The sequence below is a fragment of the Callorhinchus milii genome, unplaced genomic scaffold, assembly GCF_018977255.1.
Source record: "Callorhinchus milii isolate IMCB2004 unplaced genomic scaffold, IMCB_Cmil_1.0 Scaffold12, whole genome shotgun sequence".
NCBI lineage: Eukaryota > Metazoa > Chordata > Chondrichthyes > Chimaeriformes > Callorhinchidae > Callorhinchus > Callorhinchus milii.
The window spans coordinates 15,640,898-15,660,722 of record NW_024704753.1 but is presented as its reverse complement, the minus strand read 5'-3'; the positions used below and the strand labels follow the sequence as shown (position 1 = coordinate 15,660,722).

Below are 19,825 nucleotides of genomic sequence, written 5' to 3'. Positions count from 1 at the left end.
AAACACACCAACAAACAGGTGCTTAAAGGGATCGTCCACCCACACACCTGAGTGCTCCAGCATTATCTCCCGCCGATGTTTAATGCAGTGATTTAAAACCCATCAGCTGCTCGTCAATAAAAGGATGTTTCCTAAAACCTCCTGAGTTCAGCAGCAATGTCCCTCAATTTACTGAGGCATTAGAGACTGGTGTGTCACCGACTGAAATTGAATTGGGATTGATTTGGGGATTTGGGCTCCTGGAATAAACGCCTTGTTCTCATTATTTGTCTTATTTGGGGGTGGGGATTCATGTTTGGTCGTTGGTCCTTAAAAAACAATACCCCTTAGGAATCAGCCACCAGGTGATGTGAAAGAACAATAATAAATAATAATCATTATTATTATTATTATGTGAAAAGAACAGTCCTGTAAATGCCTCTCTCCCTGATTATGGATGGGGGGGGGGCAGGGGAAGAATGATTAGGGAAGAGAAATCTTGCTTCCCAACACAGGATAGTAGGGAAATCAGTAATCCCAGCCATCAACTAATATTATTTGTCCAATTTTCTCCTATATATATATAAAAATGCTTACCCTTGAGCCTTGTCCACGTGTGTTGTCAGGCTAACACGCCCTGTGGCTTATGCTCCCAATAGTTCCAGCTGATACTTCTATGTTGTGAGTATGTGTACTGGGGGGGGGGTTAACAATTGATTTAATCCACTTCTCAGTGGGGGTGGGGGGGGGTCTGTTCCATATATATCCACTGTGGTGGGGGCAAAGAATTATTTGGGGCAATTTATTAATGGCCTCTGAATCCACACTCAGGCTGCCTGACTTAAATTGATTCAAAGATTGCTGTTCAACCTGGGAAGTTCATCAGTAATAATAATAATAATAATAATAATAATCCTTGCATTTGATATAGCGCTTTTCACGTCGGGAGGACGTCCCAAAGCGCTTCACAGAACACACTGTAAAGTGAATTGACTGTATATTTGTGGGCGAACGCGGCAGCCAATTGCGCACAGCAATGTCCCACAAACAGTCGTAGATTAAAAATGACCAATTTATTATTGTTTTTGGTTTTGGAGGGATTATTATTAGGCTCTGTGTGGAGTAAGGAAACTTGCCCAAGGTTTCGCCCTGACCTGCCAGGTACCTGGACATCTCCGATCACTGGTAAGTGCCTGCAGACAGCAGGATGTTGCATTTTTCAGGGAGTATTTCTAAGAGCTTTTAAAAATTAGCAGCAGCACAGCCATAGAGGGCAAGAGTGTATGTAACCAGTCTGAAACCAACTGCATTTTAGTACTGATCATTGTTATTTGAGGGCTCAGCTGCAGAATTGGTCTGTCCTGTACACTTCATATTCAAAGCTCAAATTTACAAAACTGACCTTTTCTCTCTCACACACACACCCCCCGACCCCACCCCACCCCTCTTCTTCCACCCACCAAAACCTAAAGCTCTAAATAAAATGCACAGGCTTTTATATCTAAATCATTCTTCACTAAATCAGAACAAATCTACTGAAACACTATTTCAGTGAGCGAATAGTAAACCTGTGGAACAGGCTCCTTAGGGATACGGTTGAAGCAGGAAGTGTTGAGTCCTTCAAACACAGATTAGTTTTCTTTTAGGAAATAACATTATGGGATTATAGTACATAGGTAGTTTGGGACATATGTGCATTCGACTGCCAGGAAGGTGGAGGGCGAACTAGATGGACCTTGGTTTTTTTTTGGCTAGCATTTCTTATGTTCCTGTATGTTCTTAATTACATCTTGAAAATAATTCTGAACCACAGATTACGATCACTTGAACAGAAGAACACTGGCACACGGATACGAGTTGCACGGATTTTATTAAATGCATTTTGATAAAACATTTGCAATGAAATTGCGTTCAAGTTAGCGCTGGATAACAGATTAAATACAATTACATGCGATTAAACTATTCCAATCAGATCGGAGCCAACAGTGATAAACAAAGCAAAAAGACACCAAACGTCTGAGTTGGACAAAACACCTCGTATTACTCTTTAGAAAGAACATGTACTGTACAAAGCCCAGAGGCAGTACATGGATTATCAACAGTTTGCACAAAGAAAAAAATGGGAGTGGGTGGAGAGAAAGTCAGAGAAAGGCACCAGGAACACACTCTGTAAGCATAGAGAATGACCAGGTCAGTTCTGCTCCTTTAAAGAAGCATCAGCATTAAATAGCGTCTTTCAACCGAGAGAATCTAGACACGGTTTTGCACCTCTGAAATATAACTGGAAAGAGGCTTAAATCACCCTTACAAAATCATACAGCAAGAATTTCTGAATTATACAGCCTGAAGTGTGCAATTTACTATAAATTTTGCAATGAGATTTCCCATTAATTTTAAAACAACACCTTCAGAGGTTTGGTCTGCAGTTGTTGGTTCCTCCTGTAGAGTCTCTGCCACATTGAAAGGAGGAGCAAAATGTAGATATACACACACAATGCAGCTTCTCCCGAAAGGAAAGCGTTCGTTCAGGAGGAGGCATGCTTCCCGAAACATAATCAGTGGATGAAACGGGTCGATTTAGGATTATTCTACAAGAGTTTAAATATAAATCTAATATGAAAAATATGATCCTCTTTACAGACAAGTCTTGATTGTTTACTTACACATATGAGTACAATGATGCTAATTACGCTGTACATCACAGATGGAAACATTCATTTCTCACAACCCTATCAGCAGCCCAACATTTTTTTTGAATACAAATGGAACAAAGTAATCAGGACAGACTTTCACTCTTCCACACGAGACAGGAAATTCCGCCATAAGGAAGCGCAGACATCTGATTGGACGTAGAAATCCCAGACAATGCTTGTCAGTCATCCGTCGTAGCCCACCTGGTGTCAGGTTGAAGGCTAAAACTTCAAGAAAGCATCTTTTCTTCAATGCCCTTTCAAGCAAGTTGGGGAAAAGTTTGACCGAGGTAACCCCCGCTGTTGTTCTGCTTACCCGTGCACATGATCCCTTGCTGTGACCAGCCCTGAGTGCACCTCAAGGCACCGTTTTGAGTGGTGGTTGTTCCTGCTGTGGTTCGTTTTAAAATTTACCTGAGTGTAGCAAGATGCTGGTTAGACCAGCCACAGAACAAAAGCAGTGCACGCAGTGGGCAGCAGTTTCCAACAGCAGGGTTTAACCTCAGCAACCTTTCTGTGCAATGTTAGCACCTGATCGTTTGGTTACTCCCATCGTGGTGAAAATCTAGAGAAAGACAAAAAAAAAAACAACTGTCGAGAAGGCGGGCAAAGAGGAAAAAAAGAAAACTAGTTAGAAGAACCCAATGATCCAAATTCCTCGATTAGTTGTAGGAACTATACCCCAAAACTAACAATAAAAAACATAATTGGGTTTTTGATATCAACACAACGAGGAGGAGGAAGAAGCAAGTAGGAGGAAAACTAAGCAAATCAACCACTAGAAGGTAATTGCAAGAATACCTGGATTAAAAACAGTCTAATAAATGCCAGCCGTAACAGGTTAGCTAGAGTAGATCTGTCTGAGAAAACAAACTTTTGACGAGGTAGGATTCCAAGGTCACAATGGAGAAAATGCATGACTTAGTGTAGCTACACTTTGCTCACGTCCAAACTCCGCACTCCCGTCATCCCAATCCTCGCCAGGCTCCACTGGCTCCCCATTTGAACCGTGCAGTTGAAGAGGTAGGTTTTAAAAGAGGGGGCGAGACCGAGGGTCACAGAGGGAGTTCCAGAAGTTGGGAGGGCATTGAATATATAGTTTGGGACATGATATACAATGTATAAAAATCCTTGCATTTGATACAGAGTAAGATTCTGTAATTAATGTGTTAAATAATATCTCAAATTATATATGCGATGTTTAGATTTGAGACATATGATCAATCTTACAGGATGTGACTAGCCTTGCAGAGGAAACAAAAGACTGTTCATAAAACAACTGTTTTCAGTCCTTTTCTCATGGAAAAATGGTCTGTAGCTAAAGAGAGAGCTGTGTTGCATTTTGTTTTGTGTGGTTTTTTTTTCTTTTGTGAAAAAAGGAACCATCTTGCAAAAGACAATAGTGAAAGGTCACCTAACCAACTGTATAAATGGAGATCAATTCAGAAAGAGAATTAGAAGAAAAAGTAATTGGAACTTGGGGTCACAAACCAAATCCCAGCTTCTAATGAAGAAAGATCAAGACTACGATTTAAACAACAGTCAACGTATAATACCAGAATATTTTTAGATGTTCGAACTGAGCGTACAACAATATTTGGATACCTTTTGAAGAGACACTGAAAAGGACACATTAAAATGGACATTAAATTGGACATTGCTCCTCTATCTCTTCCACAGCATTTGGTTAGATCAACTTAAAATGTTGTGAACTGTACGTGGATACGTAAGCATTATTGTGATGTATTCTTTTAATTTATTACTAATCTGAATTAATAAATATCTATATATTTTTGTACAACATTTGTGTCAGTCCTTACTTCACCACAGGGTCTACAAATTTAAATTAACCCTCACAATACACCTTATCACATCTTTGAGAGGTCTCAAAATGCTTCACAGACTATACTGTAAAGTGAATTGACTTTGTGGGTGAAATGCAGCAGCCAACTGCACACAGCAGCGTCCCACAAACAGTCGTGGATTGAATGAACAAATTATTTTAAATTTATTTTGAAGGAATTATTATCCCCGGAAAAGCAATCCGCTAATCGACTAACAACCGGGTTCCAACTTACTGCTCGGTAAACAGAGGCGTGTGGAATAAAGAAACTTGCCCAACGTTTCGTCCTTATGAATTGGGAAGCTCAGCCAGTGATCATGATGTAGGTAAGGAGAGCGGGTGTATGAAGAAAACTTACTTCTGCACAAGTTGGGTGTATACCAATGACAGTGTCCAGCAGCTGTTTTGTGATGCCACATTTTATTGCAGCCCCAAAACCTTGGGTTATTTCACCTGCATTTGGACCAAGCAAATGAAATCCCACCACTCGATTCTAGGACCAAAATACATCATTAGTTAGTTATAATAATCCCTGCATTTGAAGTACGTCGAAGTTATGAATAACAAGTTTTGATTAATTTGGATATAATTGATGCGTCAGTTTGACACCAGCAGGGAGTAACAATGACTCTCCAATGGAGTAACAATGACTTCTCCAATCTAGTAAATATTCAGTAAAAATAGCCTATTTAACTTATATCTATCTACTGGTCTAAGATACAGTTGCATAGTGTTATCAACGAGAAAAGCAATTAGTTTGCAAGTAAAACAAAGCTTTACAGCCATGACAGTAACAATTCAAATAAAATTGTGCTACATTTGTTCTGCTAATTCACAGATAAAGTATCAATTCTAATTCCTTCCCATGTTTAAATATATACAATATATAGACATCTCTTCATACTCGGTACTAGCCCAGACTGTGAAGTTTCAGGTGGTCCTGGGTTTTAACGAACTTTTACAACAGTAATTCTTGTCTAGCAGACTTTTGCATTTTATGTAGAGAACTGTTTAATGTAAGAAAGGACCCAAACAGGATATCCATTTTCCTCTACAAAATACACAGTATATTCTTTGAGCGCTTTGACACGTCTCAAAGACGTGATCAACAACAACCTTACATTTGCATAGCAGCTTTCAAGTCGGGAGGACGTCCCAAGGCACGTGATAGGGCACTATATCAAAATTCAAAGATTATTATCATTTATCTTCAACTATTTTATCCCCTTAAGTCTACGCGATTACATTTAACCCTCATACCTGAGTTCTGTATTTGTTCTGTATTTGTCAAATGTTCTGCACTTGTCAAACCCCTTGGACCCCTGGCCTGTATCCCATCAGATTGTTCTATGATCACTATTACTTAAAGATGCAATTCCTCCTGATTCCAGGTGAGGTACCCTAATGCCACCATTTTTAAATCAAAATATGCTGCGTGAACTCAAAATAAATTGCTTTTCTAGAAACTGCACTGGAAACAAATGTGTTAATATTTATTAAGGGAAGAATCCTTTTGCATGCATATTTTTTCCATTTTAAGGTTACACCCACTCACTACCTAAATCACCATGAACAGACCAAGGAGGAAATTATGAGTTTGGATAATTTCCCTTAAAGTAAGAGCTGCTTGCAATTTGATATTCCTACAAATTCTAGGAAAAAAGCAGCTCAAATATTTGCACACTTTAAAAACCTTACATTGTCGAGAAGATTGCAGATGATCTTGGCAAAGCAGGCATTATTTTCCTTTGATGTGATTGCCCATTCCAGCGGTTTGAAGAGGCTATGAAACACCTGTAATGTACCACAGAGCAATAAGCAGAATGCAATACCATGCCAAGTCATTCAAATGGAAAGATCCATTCAACGTCTGGCATAGAAAGGTATCAACTTCACGAGTGAGACAGAGCAGTGACACCATAATATTTGTCACGAGAAATATTAAATTAGGTCTTCACCTCTATATTTTCCGCGTCGTAAAGCGCTACTGCTTTGTCCTCGGTGAGTCCACAACAACCATATTCCAATGGAGTAAACACAGTTGTACAAACATTGACGTAGTCGCACTAAGAAATAACACGTATGAAGCCACATATTAAAGATTGTCACTTTTGTTTTAATGCAAAATTGTGCTACATTGTCAGCAACTGCAAGCTACTTATAATTTCTTGATTGCATGGCTTTCTGGTTCAATGAAAATACACATCAATATTAGTAAAAAAAAATCAGGGTGGCTTAACTGGCAGCAGAACCTGTCAGTCACTGTCAAACAGGAGTCGGAGAGAGAGAGATAGACACACAGACAATGGATAGATACAGAGACACACAGAAAGAAATACACACCCACACACACACACACGTAGATAAAGAGAGAAGTAAAAATATTGCTTATGCGGCCCTCAAATCCGGCATCCAGCCCTCAGCAGCAAAAGGTTCGACCGCCTGTATTACATAATAAAGTGGCAGATACATTTAGTTTTTAGGATTGTCTTTTTTTTTAAATAATAAACTGTTTCTGTAACCAGTAGAATACTAGAAAGGGAAACAAAGAAAAAACACTCAGAACCTTAGAAAACAATCTCTTACCTTCAAATTGGCGCCTCCATAGAGTCTGTGGGCCAGCAGCTTCCCAGCCTGAATTGCAACGGGCGTGAGCTCCAGCTTGCCATCAATGACATCACCTATAGCGTAGACATGTGGCATGTTGGTCTGTTCTTGATCATTCACTGGGATTTTTCCATTACTAAACGGTAACAACACAGAAATTAAAATGCAGCCCACAAGATGCCATTTTAATTGCAAACGTAGCACGTCCCTTGAGGCACCCCCTCCCCCCAAAAGACGCTGGACTTCTATCATCGTGAGCAGTATGGTACTAAAAACCTCAAACAAGTAATGTGATCTATCAGACAGACAGCGCTAGTCAAAAAAGCATGGCCGACTACATTCATACTGGCGAAACCTTGGGCAAGTTTCCATACTCCACACAGAGCCTAATAATAATCCCTCCAAAAACCAAAAACAATAATAAATTGGTCAAATTCAATCTACGACTGTTTGTGGGACATTGCTGTGCGCAATTGGCTGCCGCGTTCGCCCACAAATATACAGTCAATTCATTTTACAGTGTGTTCTGTGAAGCGCTTTAGGACGTCCTCCCGACGTGAAAAGCGCTATATCACATGCAAGGATTATTATTATTATTATTATTACATTGACTAACTAGTTGGACTAGCTAGATTCCTAAGTAAAACCAGATACATAGCACTGTATTAAAGTATTATTAAAGTGCACTATACAATGTTATTTTGTACTGTATTGTCTTAAAGGGAAATGCATTTGCAAAAATGAGCAGCACATAGCCTGATAAGTTTTTCAATACTATCGTATGGGATTTTCAAGCTTTGCACATTGGCATACCAGACACCTGACAAGAGTAACAAATTTCACAATCTGACTTCAGTTGAGTTACCAGAAGGCATATCCCAAGTTAAAGTGTGTTCCAGATGGATCTTGCTGCCTCACTTTCCTATCTGTGTTTACAGTAAAGCATAACCCTTGCCAAAAAGCAGTTTGCAAGGTTAATAATTGTAGCACAAAGTACAGTTTAAAATTCTGTCTTCTAGCATTCAAGCCAGATCGATAAGACTTTTCACATCTATACTTTTTAAGCTGATATAGAATTAATTGTTATTAATCATGCTTTTGCCCACAAATGTACAGTCAATTCACTTTAGAGTATATTCTGTGAAGCGGTTTGAGACGTCTAGAAGATGTGAAATCAAATGCAAGGATTATCAAATGCTTTTCCCCATAGCATAATATTATTATGATGCTATGGGGAAAAGCAAAACAAGTCACCCAATGGATTAAGAAAAACTTTCAAGTACAAATTATAGATTGTGAATACCTTATCTTTATTTGAATCTCGAACTTTGCAATTCACTATCTGGAATTGATCCAAGAAAATATTCTGACCTCTAACACCTTTTGTATGCAAGGGATCCACATTCAGTAAGATACCAGTGGTTACAACTGGTTAGTGTGAGGCAATCACCTTTGATCATTGTTGTAAATTCTTTATTTGGTACCACTGGTTAATATTAATACTATAATATGTAAATACTAAATATATCTAAAAAGGAACACAAGAACAAATTTTATGTTCTTAATATGTAAATACTGGGAGGAGCCCATGCTCATCAATTTTGGTCTGTAAACCTGAAGCACAAACAGTGCCCTACACAACTTCATCTTTATGTATCACCAATTCTGTACTTAGCATGTTTACTTCATCTACAATGAACAATCATAGTTGAAATCTAAATTAAATACCAGCAGATACAAACAGTATTATTCCCTTTGAAATACTGAAATAGTATTGCTGAGGATCATTGGACGCAATATTGGCATCCACAAATCCTGAAGCAAACAACACATTGCATTCATATAGTGCCTTTCATGTTGCCTTAAATGCTTACGTTTGATTGATGAAAACACCAATCTTGTCCAGACCAATGTGCTTGGTGCAAGCATCTCGTCCCACAGCTACTAATACCTACAAGAGAAGATAAAACCTAGTGTGAACCCTTTCTTGTTCATGAATCTTTCTTCAAGTCATAGCAGACCACACAGAGGAGAAAAATAGTTCAAATATTTTTACACAAATTTGTCGTGGGATAAAATTGATTAACCATCTTTCAATTTCAAATGAAGTGGAAATGGCTGCTTGAATAGGTTTGACTGTCGTTGCACAATCAATATTATACTCACAGTGTTGAATTCCGCTTCCATGGTATCAAAGTTTTCTGTGGACTTTGCACTCACTAAAAGTCTTCCCGGAGTTCCTGCCTCTAGTTGTTCAATCTACCAAAGAAAATTATAATAAAATAATAATCCTTGCATTTGATACAGAGCTTTTTACATCTTCTAGACTTCTTAAAGCACTTCACAGAATATACTGTAAAGTGAATTGACTTATATTTGTGCGTGAAACACGGCAGTCAATTACACACAGCAGTGTCCCACAAACAGTCTTGGATTGAAGTGACCAATTGTTTTTATTATTTTTAGTTTAGTTAGAACACATAGTTCTCCAAGGGTATGGACTATAGCTTTTAACCTGTTCCTCCGCTGTTCGGAAATAACTATCCCTCAGTAAGTAAGAAACGGAAGTCTAGAGTCTAATTCTGTTCATTCAATCCTTTGCAACCCATTTATTTTTACTGTTTGATCAGCATGGGGTTCAACAAGTTCACTTAAATCTATTTCCCATGACCAGTTTGATACACCACAAACATTTCAGCCAAGGTACTTAAGAAAGAGCACGCAATAAAATGCAAACATTGCAATTAAGTAATGTAAATAGTCAGGTTTTCTATGATATCAGGACCTTGGTTAAAAGAAAGGTGGATCAAACTGGAAATGAAACCATTTCTTATAAATACCTCAGCCCATTTTTCTTCATTGCCATTATGTTACCAAGTCTTAATTTTTCTCACTGTACATGTCTCAACAATCCCCACAAACCACAGACAAGTCAATCTTGAAAATCAGGAAAAAATACTTGGAAAAAATATTATTACATTATGGAAAAATAACTTATATTGCATTAGGCATCATATGAATTCACATGGACCATATAAGCAAGCCCTGAAAAGGTCCAATAACAAAAATAGGACATCGAGTATCTAGTTTTATATGTACCGTGATCAGCATTTTAACTGCTGCATTCCTTCCCTCAATTCCACATTGCCTAATTTATACAACTGATACAAGTCAGCCATAGCATTTAAAACATCCTGGGCAGGTACACTTACTTTAGTTGGCACAAACTTCCTAATGAACTTCACTCCGTGATGTTCCATATATTGGCCTACTTTTTCAGCCATTTCCTGGTCAAAGCCTCGGAGAAGGATGGAGCGCACTAGAACAGTAACATCATACCCCAAGCTTGCAAGGAACCCCGCACATTCCAGTGCAACATAGGAAGCACCCACAACCAGAGTTTTCCCTGGGGGGTAAGGCAGGGAGAAGAGGTCATCACTGCAGAAACAAAAGAAACAATTAATATAAATAGAAACACTGACATGTGGCCTTCCTCCCACCATTTGTATTTGAAATTTGACACAGCTGAAAAGCCAAGATTCCAATGGTAACTGTACATTTCATAAAGTTACTTCTCCCCCTTTCATAGTATGCAGGCGAGTTACTGCATAACAACTGGATAATGAAATGAGTAAGAGGAAGGCAACAAAGTCTCATATTTATAGAGAATTATAAGGCAACTTAGTGAGAGATTATTTGCTCTTTACGGGAGTAGACAGCAACAGCGAGAACAATATCAGTCCTTTTACATGCATGAAAAGTTCTTTATTCAATAGCATTAACAATTTTCATCCATCTGTTCAAGTGGACATTAATACCTGTGATACTATTCTAAGTGTCTTGGCGAACTAATCTCTAATTAAATTAGTCATTTATCTCTTGTCTGTTTGTAGGACATTATCATGCAAATTGACTACCACGTTCGCCTATAAATAGTTATCCTATGCTTAGCAGCAACTAATATAAATATTTATGGTGCTTTGTGGTGCTGACATTTTAGATGCTATATCAAATGCAAGACTACTCCTATATCAAGATTAGGACTTAAGAATGTAAGAACATAAGAATTTTCTAAGGGAAAAAAGACCAAGGTCCATCTAGTTCGCTTTCCTCTATCCTGGCCGTTGTGTGACATGTCGTGCCCCAAACTATATACTGAGATATTATTTTCTAGCAGAAATCTATCTAATTTGTTCTTGAAACAAATGATATTTTCTGTTCCCACTATCTCCCCATGGAGCCTATTCCATAAATTTATGAAGCTTTTAAAAAGCTTCACTGAATAGAAAGATTGCTGCAATCCTAATGCTTGTAAAGTGCCAAGATATAAATTAAGTATGGTGAAGAGGGGATAAAACTTATATCATGCAATCCTTCCTCATCCCAGGGGCTTCTATCTCCCTTTCTTTGCCTCCTCCACCCACCTCACTCACACACACACATTATTTTCCTATATGTGGGGAAAATGTTACGATGTTGGAGGTAGGGAAAGAAGATAATTGCTCTAATTTGATTTGCAAGACATCATACCTAGTAATACAAAATTCTTTATCGCCTGGTATATTCAAATATCGTGGCCTTTCACCCGTCGCTATGATAAATCTCTCTGCTGTATGATAACTCAGTTTACATCGCTTGGTAGTTACCTGTGGGAGGAAAGTATTATTAGCAATAAATCTTCAATCTAATTCATTCATTGTACTCACGATTTAATTGCAACTAAAATTATGTAATTATTGTCACAGATCATAATATTAACCCATGCATTTGATATATTCCTACAGAAAGGGCAATAATTATCAATATAATTAGTAGAGGAATCCTGTAGCTCAATGGTTAGAGCACTCGCCTCACAATCGAGAGACCTGGGTTTGATTCCCGGCAGGGCGAAACCTTGGACAACTTTCCTTACTCCACAGGCCTGATAATAATCCGTCAAAAAATAAAATAATAATAATCACTTCAATCCATGATTGTTTGTTTGTGGGACACTCTGTGCACAATTGGCTTCCGCGGTTCGCCTACAAATATACAGTCAATTCACTTTACAGTATATTCTGTGAAGCGCTTGAGATGTGAAACGCACTATATCAAATGCAAGGATTATTATTATTGTTATATCTATATATTGGTTAATAGGGGTATCAGGGGATAGGGAGAAAAGGCAGACAAATGATATTGAGTTACAAATCAACCATGATGTAAGAAAATGGCAGAGCAGATTAAAAAGATTTAATGGCCTACTACTTGAAACAATCAGGTGTCAAACAGAATTAAAGATCCATATTATGCTACCCTCTCGAAACATTAACGGCTAATATTATGACCAAATTCCTATTTATGACAGGACCAACAGAACCCTTAAGCCATTTCAGTTAGATCTAAGACATATACATCATCCTCAGAAGGTATTTTGAGAGAACAGGAAAAAAAATATTAATACCTGTATCTTGTGCGGTTCCACAAACTCTGCATAGCCATTAATATAAGTTACTTTACTATCTCGCAATGACACTCTGTAGCTCCAGTTCAAAGAGCCTATGTAGGTATGGATCGCTTCCGTCATCTTAAGCCAGTTGTGTTTAACTGTAAAATGAAAACAATTAAGAATAATCCTCGCATTTTATATTGCACATTAAAATAATAATAATTTGGTCACTCAATCCACAACTGTTTGTGGGACACTGATGTGCGCAATTGGCTGCCACGTTTCGTCCACAAAATATACAGTCAATCCACTTTACAGTATTTTCTGTGAAGCGCTTTGAGACATGTCGAAGACGAGAAAAGGCGCTGTATCAAATGCAAGGATTATTATTATCATCATGACTTCGAGATGTCTCAAAGCACTTCACAGAATATACTGTAAAGTGAATTGACTGAATATTTTGTGGGCAAAACTCAGCAGCCAATCGGAGTCTGATAATGCGATTTTGACCTTCCTGGTGAGGAACATTTCAGTTTTAACATTTATGCACACGGTCATGGCCTGATAGCCTATTATCTCTGATGTTCCTCTGGGCTTGTTGCCAAATAGCCACTTAGGCAAGTCATGGTTGTTTGGCACGGTACACAAGCATAAATCAGCATCTCGGAGGGAAAGGAATTGGAGGTGGGAGGATGGGGGCGGGGAAAGGGCCCTTGGCCTTCACGAGAACATTACATCATTAGTTGTAAACTGCCATATTGTCTATTGTGCATTTGCTAACTTAAATTTACAAGTTAAAAAGTAATCAAATATGAATGATGCGCTAGAATGCAATTTTACCATCAAACATAAATAACCTCTGGCTTGGAGCAAAGGAGAGGGTGGTGGGGGGAAGGAATGATGAAACTGCCGGGCAATTCAGCATTTGCAATATGCCCCATAAAATACCAGCTACTTCCCATCATGGAAGAAACCAGACAATTCTTATGAGTTGTCTGTCTGCTGCTGTACTCCCCAGCTATTCTTGAAAATTATAAATTAGAATCCCCAAATGGAGCTCCCAATGCCTCAGAAAACACAGTCTAGGATGAGCCACCACTTCCAGAAGGGGGTAGAAAATGGGAATAAAATACCAATATCCAAGAAAACTGGATGCCTTTAGGAATGCTTACCCTGCTCATTAATCTCCCAACCAAATTTATGAGAATCATTTATTCCCTCTCCTAAGAGAGCTGCCTGATGCATCAGCTTCTTTGGAATGCAGCCTACATTTACACAGGTACCACCAAGCCCTGAAAAAGAAGAGAAAAGCGAAATAAACACACTATAAATGTAATGCTAATATTCCCTTATACTAAAGGTGCAAAAATTCCAACAATATGACACAATAATTGCACCTTTCCACAACTTTATCTCAGAAATCTAATAAACTGACAGTAGCTTGAATTTCAATTCCACACCCACTCAAAGCAAAACATCCATTTGAAATGCAGTAGAACTCTAGTGAGGTTGTTGGGGCCCATTAAATTCAACATTCAAGAGCAGCCATCAGTCAATGCTCCCACATATGATCACCAATCAAACAAGCTGGGGACAATATTGACTGGATCTTAATAACCCTGAAGTTAACTATTTATTAAGCGTGTAGCAAGCTGGTCAGTGCAAAGGAAGACAGACACAAGATAATGCAAGAGGACTCTTTATGGGGGGTGGGAGGAAACACCTTATAATAAGGTTCAACTGTACCACTCATCTTTACTGTCCAAGTAAAATTACATAAGGCATCTATCTTCATGTGAGATTTCAATGGGACAAGCTTATTCATTACAATTAGTTAGGTTTTCAAGTATGTCAGTCTCGTCTGAATGGAGCCCACAATTCTAATTGATGTACCATATAAAAATGTTAATAGCCATTGCAACTTTGTGCATGTAGTTTGCAATAGGGTCCCGATGATAAGAAAATTGATCACTTGGCTAATCTTTGCTACTTACTAAAATGGGGAAAGCAATGAAAATATTTGCCAAAATAACATACCCCATGTGGTACCCGAAGGTGTTGGCACAACATAGTCTAACACCAAGACCTTCCTTCCATAAGAAGCTGCCTCCTGCAAACAAACAAGTCACAATTATTTAAAGACAAGAGTCATTGCATTCTTCCATTGACAAAGGGCTTGGTTAGATAAACCAAAAGAGACTGACCCCAGTCCTCTAAATACATATAAAAACATCAATACATCTGTCCATGGACAGAAAATAAAAAATACAGATTCCATCTCCCCTCAACAAGGAATTCAAATAGCTGACAAAAGTACAAATAGGTCATGGGAAATCCACAAAATGCAACATTGAAACAGCAACAAATAATAATACCTACTCAAATGTCAGGACAAGCTTCATTTCTGTATTAACCACCCAATATTTAAATATTTGTATTTAAAAATATTTAAGCTTTAAAATACTCTAAACACTTCCAATCAGAGAACGTTATAGCACTGGAAAAAAGTAATTTGTTTTTTCATCCTTGTCAATCTGAACTGTACCTTTCTATTTTTTCTTAAATTATGAAACAGGTTGCCCAAAACTATGCTCAAAATTCTACTGTGGTCACCTTTAATGACCTGTTTATTTGTACAGTTTAAAATCTTACCATTTAAGATACATTTCCTTTCTCCAGTCTTACCGCTAAATATAACATGTACTACTTGATATTTTTTCTCATTGAACTGTTTCTGTCCACCCTGCTAGTTCAAGTTGTTGTTCCATCTATATATCGTCCTGCGGTGTTTCACTCTCAACACCAAAGACTGCAAGACTTTTGTTTTACCCCTAGGCTTTGTTTTCTTCCCTCCAACCTCTATCCATGCAACTCAGTTTCCCCTTAATTTCATGTACCATAATCATTGCCAAAAGCGTCATGTGGTACCTTATTAAACGCTTTTTGAAATTCCATAAACCACATCCACTGCATTTCCTTTATTTATCCGTTATTTCTTCAAAGAAGAATTCGAAAGGGTGAGGGGGAAAACTGTAAAAGTAGCCTCAAATCTGCACAAAAGTAATATCAATCACCTTGGTTTCTTAGAGAGTTGCACAAGAAACTGGTTCTGAAACACATGTCAATTCTGTTCACATCACATATCAGTTTTGTAATAATTATTGTAACTTACTATATCTACATAAAACTAAAAGATCCTCTGTAATAAAGTACCTTGGAAACTGCAAGTCCTCCAGAGCCACCACCTATAACTATGAGGTCATAATCATACATCTCACCTCCCTCTAGCAGTCTTTTGAGCAGGCCGTCTTCATGAGCCTGCAGAGAACAAAAACATGAGGATCATTTAGTACAGAAATGTGTACCACAGTAAAGTCAAACAACAAATTGTATCTATATAGTTAGAACTTTTCACATCAGGGGGACATCCCACGATGCTGGACAATCAAGGGTTTGCACTTGAGCTGGGAATTGGATTCAAGATAGATGGGGGCAGGGAGGTGGAGATCACCAAACGAGCAGTCAAAGAGGAAGGTCTTGAGATGCACCTTGGAGGAGGCAAAGGTAGGAGAGGCAAAGGGACTCCGGGATGGAGTTCCAGAGAGTGGGGGCAAAAAGACTGAAGGCCAGACCTCCGATCATGGGGCGGGCACGGCGGGGGAAATGAAGACCAGTTCCTGCCAAATGGAATAAGTGAGTAGGTTGCTAGGTTTTTAATAGACACGGAGGTAGGGTGCAGCAAGACCGTGGAGGGATTTAAAAGTGAGGACAAGGATTGAGCTCTGAATGGTCTGTAGGAAGCGTTCGAAAGACAGTCGAGAAGAGAGTTAGCGTAGTCAAGCCTAGCCATGATAAAAGCTTGGAATAAGGGTCTCGGCAGTCCGATGGGAGAGGTTGTGGCAGATGCGAGCAATATTGAGAAGCTGGGGGAAAGCTGATAAGGTCAAGGTCAAGACATAGATGCGGGGCTTAAAAGGCAGTTGAGAGTTGAACAAATCACCAAGGTTCTGCTTGGCTCTATGAGATGGAGCATGCATCCGTGTAGATTGAATCCGTCAGCGCTTGAGGTGACAAGGCACTGACGGGAGCCAAGCAGAAGAGTCCGTCTAGTCGACATTCAAATGAAGAAAGTTAACTCTCATCCAGAACTTTGATAAGATAACCTACTCTATATTTCCTGCAGAATACTCAAATTCAATACCTCAAATTGCACCCACCCAAGTACTTGACCCACTAAGTCTAATATGTATCAAAATAAGTTTGGGCCCAAAGTGACTAAATTATGCTGTTGTATTGTAAAATGTCACTTCCTCACCATTGCAGTATTCTGAAACTTTTAATACAAGTAAAAATCAATGGTTTAGTGGAATGCAGCTTTCCATATTTATATTGATAAACATTGCAAAATACCAAAAATAATTCAACAATGGTGCACCAGGTTGCAAGTTGTTTGACTTTTCACCTCTGGGATTTTTTAAAAAAACAGTCCAGACAAACAGAAATCTCTTCCGGCCTAAAGACTGCAGTTAATCAATTTCAAGCTTTTAAAAAGCACTCCAGGCAACTAATTAGGCAGTATAACTCAAGAATACCATTCTTTCCACCCCTCCCAAAAGCCTGGCAGAATTGTGATCTCAAGCATACGGTCATGAAAACAACACTCATGATGGACAAATGGCTTTATATTCACTTTCAAATAAATTACAGAAAGAAAATTTGTATTTTATAGCACTTGAGGATTTCGCACTTCAAGAAGCAATGGTAAACACCACTGCAATTAGGTTACAGATACCCAACAACAATGGAACTTAAATGGCTTTTGGTTGAGCAGCAATAGGTTAGTACAAGTTATTTCCTTTCACAGTAATAATAATCCTTGCATTTGATATAGCGCTTTCACATCGGGAGGACGTCCCAAAGCACTGCACAGAATATACTGTAAAGTGAATTGACTGTATATTTGTGGGCGAACGCGGCAGCCAATTGCGCACAGCAATGTCCCACAAACAGTCGTAGATTGAAAATGACCAATTTATTATTGTTTTTGGTTTTGGAGGGATTATTATTAGGCTCTGTGTGGAGTAATGAAACTTGCCCAAGGTTTCGCCCTCTGCCTGGAATTGAACACAGGTCTCTCACTTGCAAAGTGAGTGCTCTAACCACTGAGCTACAGGACTCCATTTTGCATTCTTAAATAAAACAGGAGAAGTTTTAAAAAGGTAGTACCTGTAAGGTTTTATCACATCCACCCAGATGTTTCTTGTTAATGAACACATTTGGTACTGTATTCTGGCCAGTCAATTCAAGCAGCATCGCCTGCATCACAGCTCCATCCTCTGATAAAAATCACAGTAATAATAATCCTTGCATTTGATATAGCGAATCCTTGTATTTGATATATATTTGATATATATAAAATCAGATATAAATAAATCAAACACGAAAAAAAATAAATTAACAGTACAAAAATCTACAACAGCAGAACACATTAATTTGGCTTTCTATAAGTTTTCCAATAGGCTAGTTTTCTGCTAACATTAACACAGGTTATATTAACACAGTAGTGGTGCATGTCTGGGCTGTGGTTAGGATGGTTATAATGTATTCATGCACTTTATGCTGTTTTGCTGGTGGGGAAGATTATGAGTGAGATCATGTGAAGCTGCATTTAATAATGAGCATTGTGTGTTGGGAGTTTTTTTCAACTAAACTAGGTGTGGAACTACAAGCACATACACCCGAGACTTCCATTGATTAATTCAAAGCTATATCTGCACATTCAAATTCTTGCCATTCACTGCCAAGGGGGCGTAATCTGCTCCCAGGTGCAGCAGTATGTAAGCAGTGGAAATTAATGAGGATGAAAGAGAAATGCAGATCAAGCAAATTGGGGGGGGGTGGGCGAGTGCTCTACTGGAGGAAAAACAGATTTGGGAGATAATCTTATCTCAACACATTTCAGTCTTCTGCATTTCTGGAAGCGAATCAGATAAGTGCAAAGACATCTTTAAAATCTCAACAATGGCATTTGAAAAGTTTCCTTTCCTCTGCATGACTTAGCACATTTACTTTGGCAACAAGTCAAAAGATGATTATAAGAACAGAGCCTACTTTAAATATCCAACCAGTGTAATTACTTTTCATTCCTCAGCATGACTTGGCACTTTGCCATACTATATAATAATTTTTGCATTTAATATCCTTCCTCATCATGTCCTCAAGGCGTCTCAAAGCACTTCACAGAATATACTGTAAAGTGAACGGACTGTATCAGTTGTGGGTGAAAATATATCCAAGATAATATAGAATCAATCTCATTTACCCAATACGTCAAGCTCCACTGCATGGAAATTAACTTCCAGGGACCCGAACAGTTCTTTAACCTGGAAAAAGAATAAGAATTTTAAGCCAAAACTGTAAGAAACAATATAATTTACATTCATATAGTGCCTTTTGCGTCAGTAGGACATCTCAAGCACTGCTGGTTGGGCACCCGAGATTGGGTGGAAGCCGAAGGATGTAAGGGAAGGGAAAGACGACCAAACGATAGTCAAAAAGATACAAACGTACACTGAACAAGATTCAAATGCAACGGTTGTGCTCAATGGGTTTCAATTAGAAATTGAATCAGACACAGAAATTTGTCCCTCAACCATGGTCTCAGCACATTAGGAAGAAATGCCTCCACAAGGCACAAAATAGCCTATCGTTATCTACGACTGAGAGAGGGAAAGGCACTGAAAATACCACACTGCATTCTATTACTGGTCTGCAGCAAAGAGTCATGCTTGCCCAGGCTACTCAGACTGAACTCCCTTTCAACTTTGTCATCTGGTCCAGGGTAGTCTGGATCCTTCCCCCTACCCTCAAGTATGTGAAAAGGGTTAGAAGTCATGAGATCGTCCTCAGTAGGATCCCAACGTTATTAGTAATTATAAGTGGAGTCCTGTAGCTCAGTGGTTAGAGCACTCGCCTTGCAAGCGAGACATCTGGGTTCAGCTCCAGGCAGAACGAAACCTTGGGCAGGTTTCCTTACTCCACACTCCTCATAATAATCCCTCCAAAACAAAGCAATAATAAATTGGTCATTTTCAATCCACGACTGTTTGTGGGACGCTGCTGCTCACTTTGATCGCTCACTCACTCACTCACCTTCACACAGAACGGACACACGGTCTTGCTGAAGATCAGGACATAGTGGGTGTTGATCAGCTCCTGGACGCGGACCCTCATCTCGCTCACATCGCAGGTCTCGGTGGGCGGCATGATGGCGGGAGC

At 38.8% G+C, this 19,825-nt stretch overlaps 1 protein-coding gene across 1 annotated transcript; it reads right to left on the bottom strand.

Annotated features, from left to right (window-relative positions):
- Positions 1–1,830: 1,830 nt before the first annotated feature.
- On the bottom strand, positions 1,831–19,825 carry LOC103176677 (thioredoxin reductase 1, cytoplasmic; the record flags this gene model as incomplete). The annotated part of the gene is given in 16 exon segments (XM_007890354.2): positions 1,831–3,234; positions 4,871–5,005; positions 6,211–6,306; positions 6,471–6,578; positions 7,099–7,255; positions 8,994–9,070; positions 9,286–9,378; positions 10,332–10,557; positions 11,650–11,765; positions 12,563–12,705; positions 13,720–13,839; positions 14,585–14,657; positions 15,761–15,865; positions 17,774–17,883; positions 18,870–18,930; positions 19,700–19,825. Coding segments are annotated over 16 exon segments (1,797 nt in total). The 3' UTR covers positions 1,831–3,171.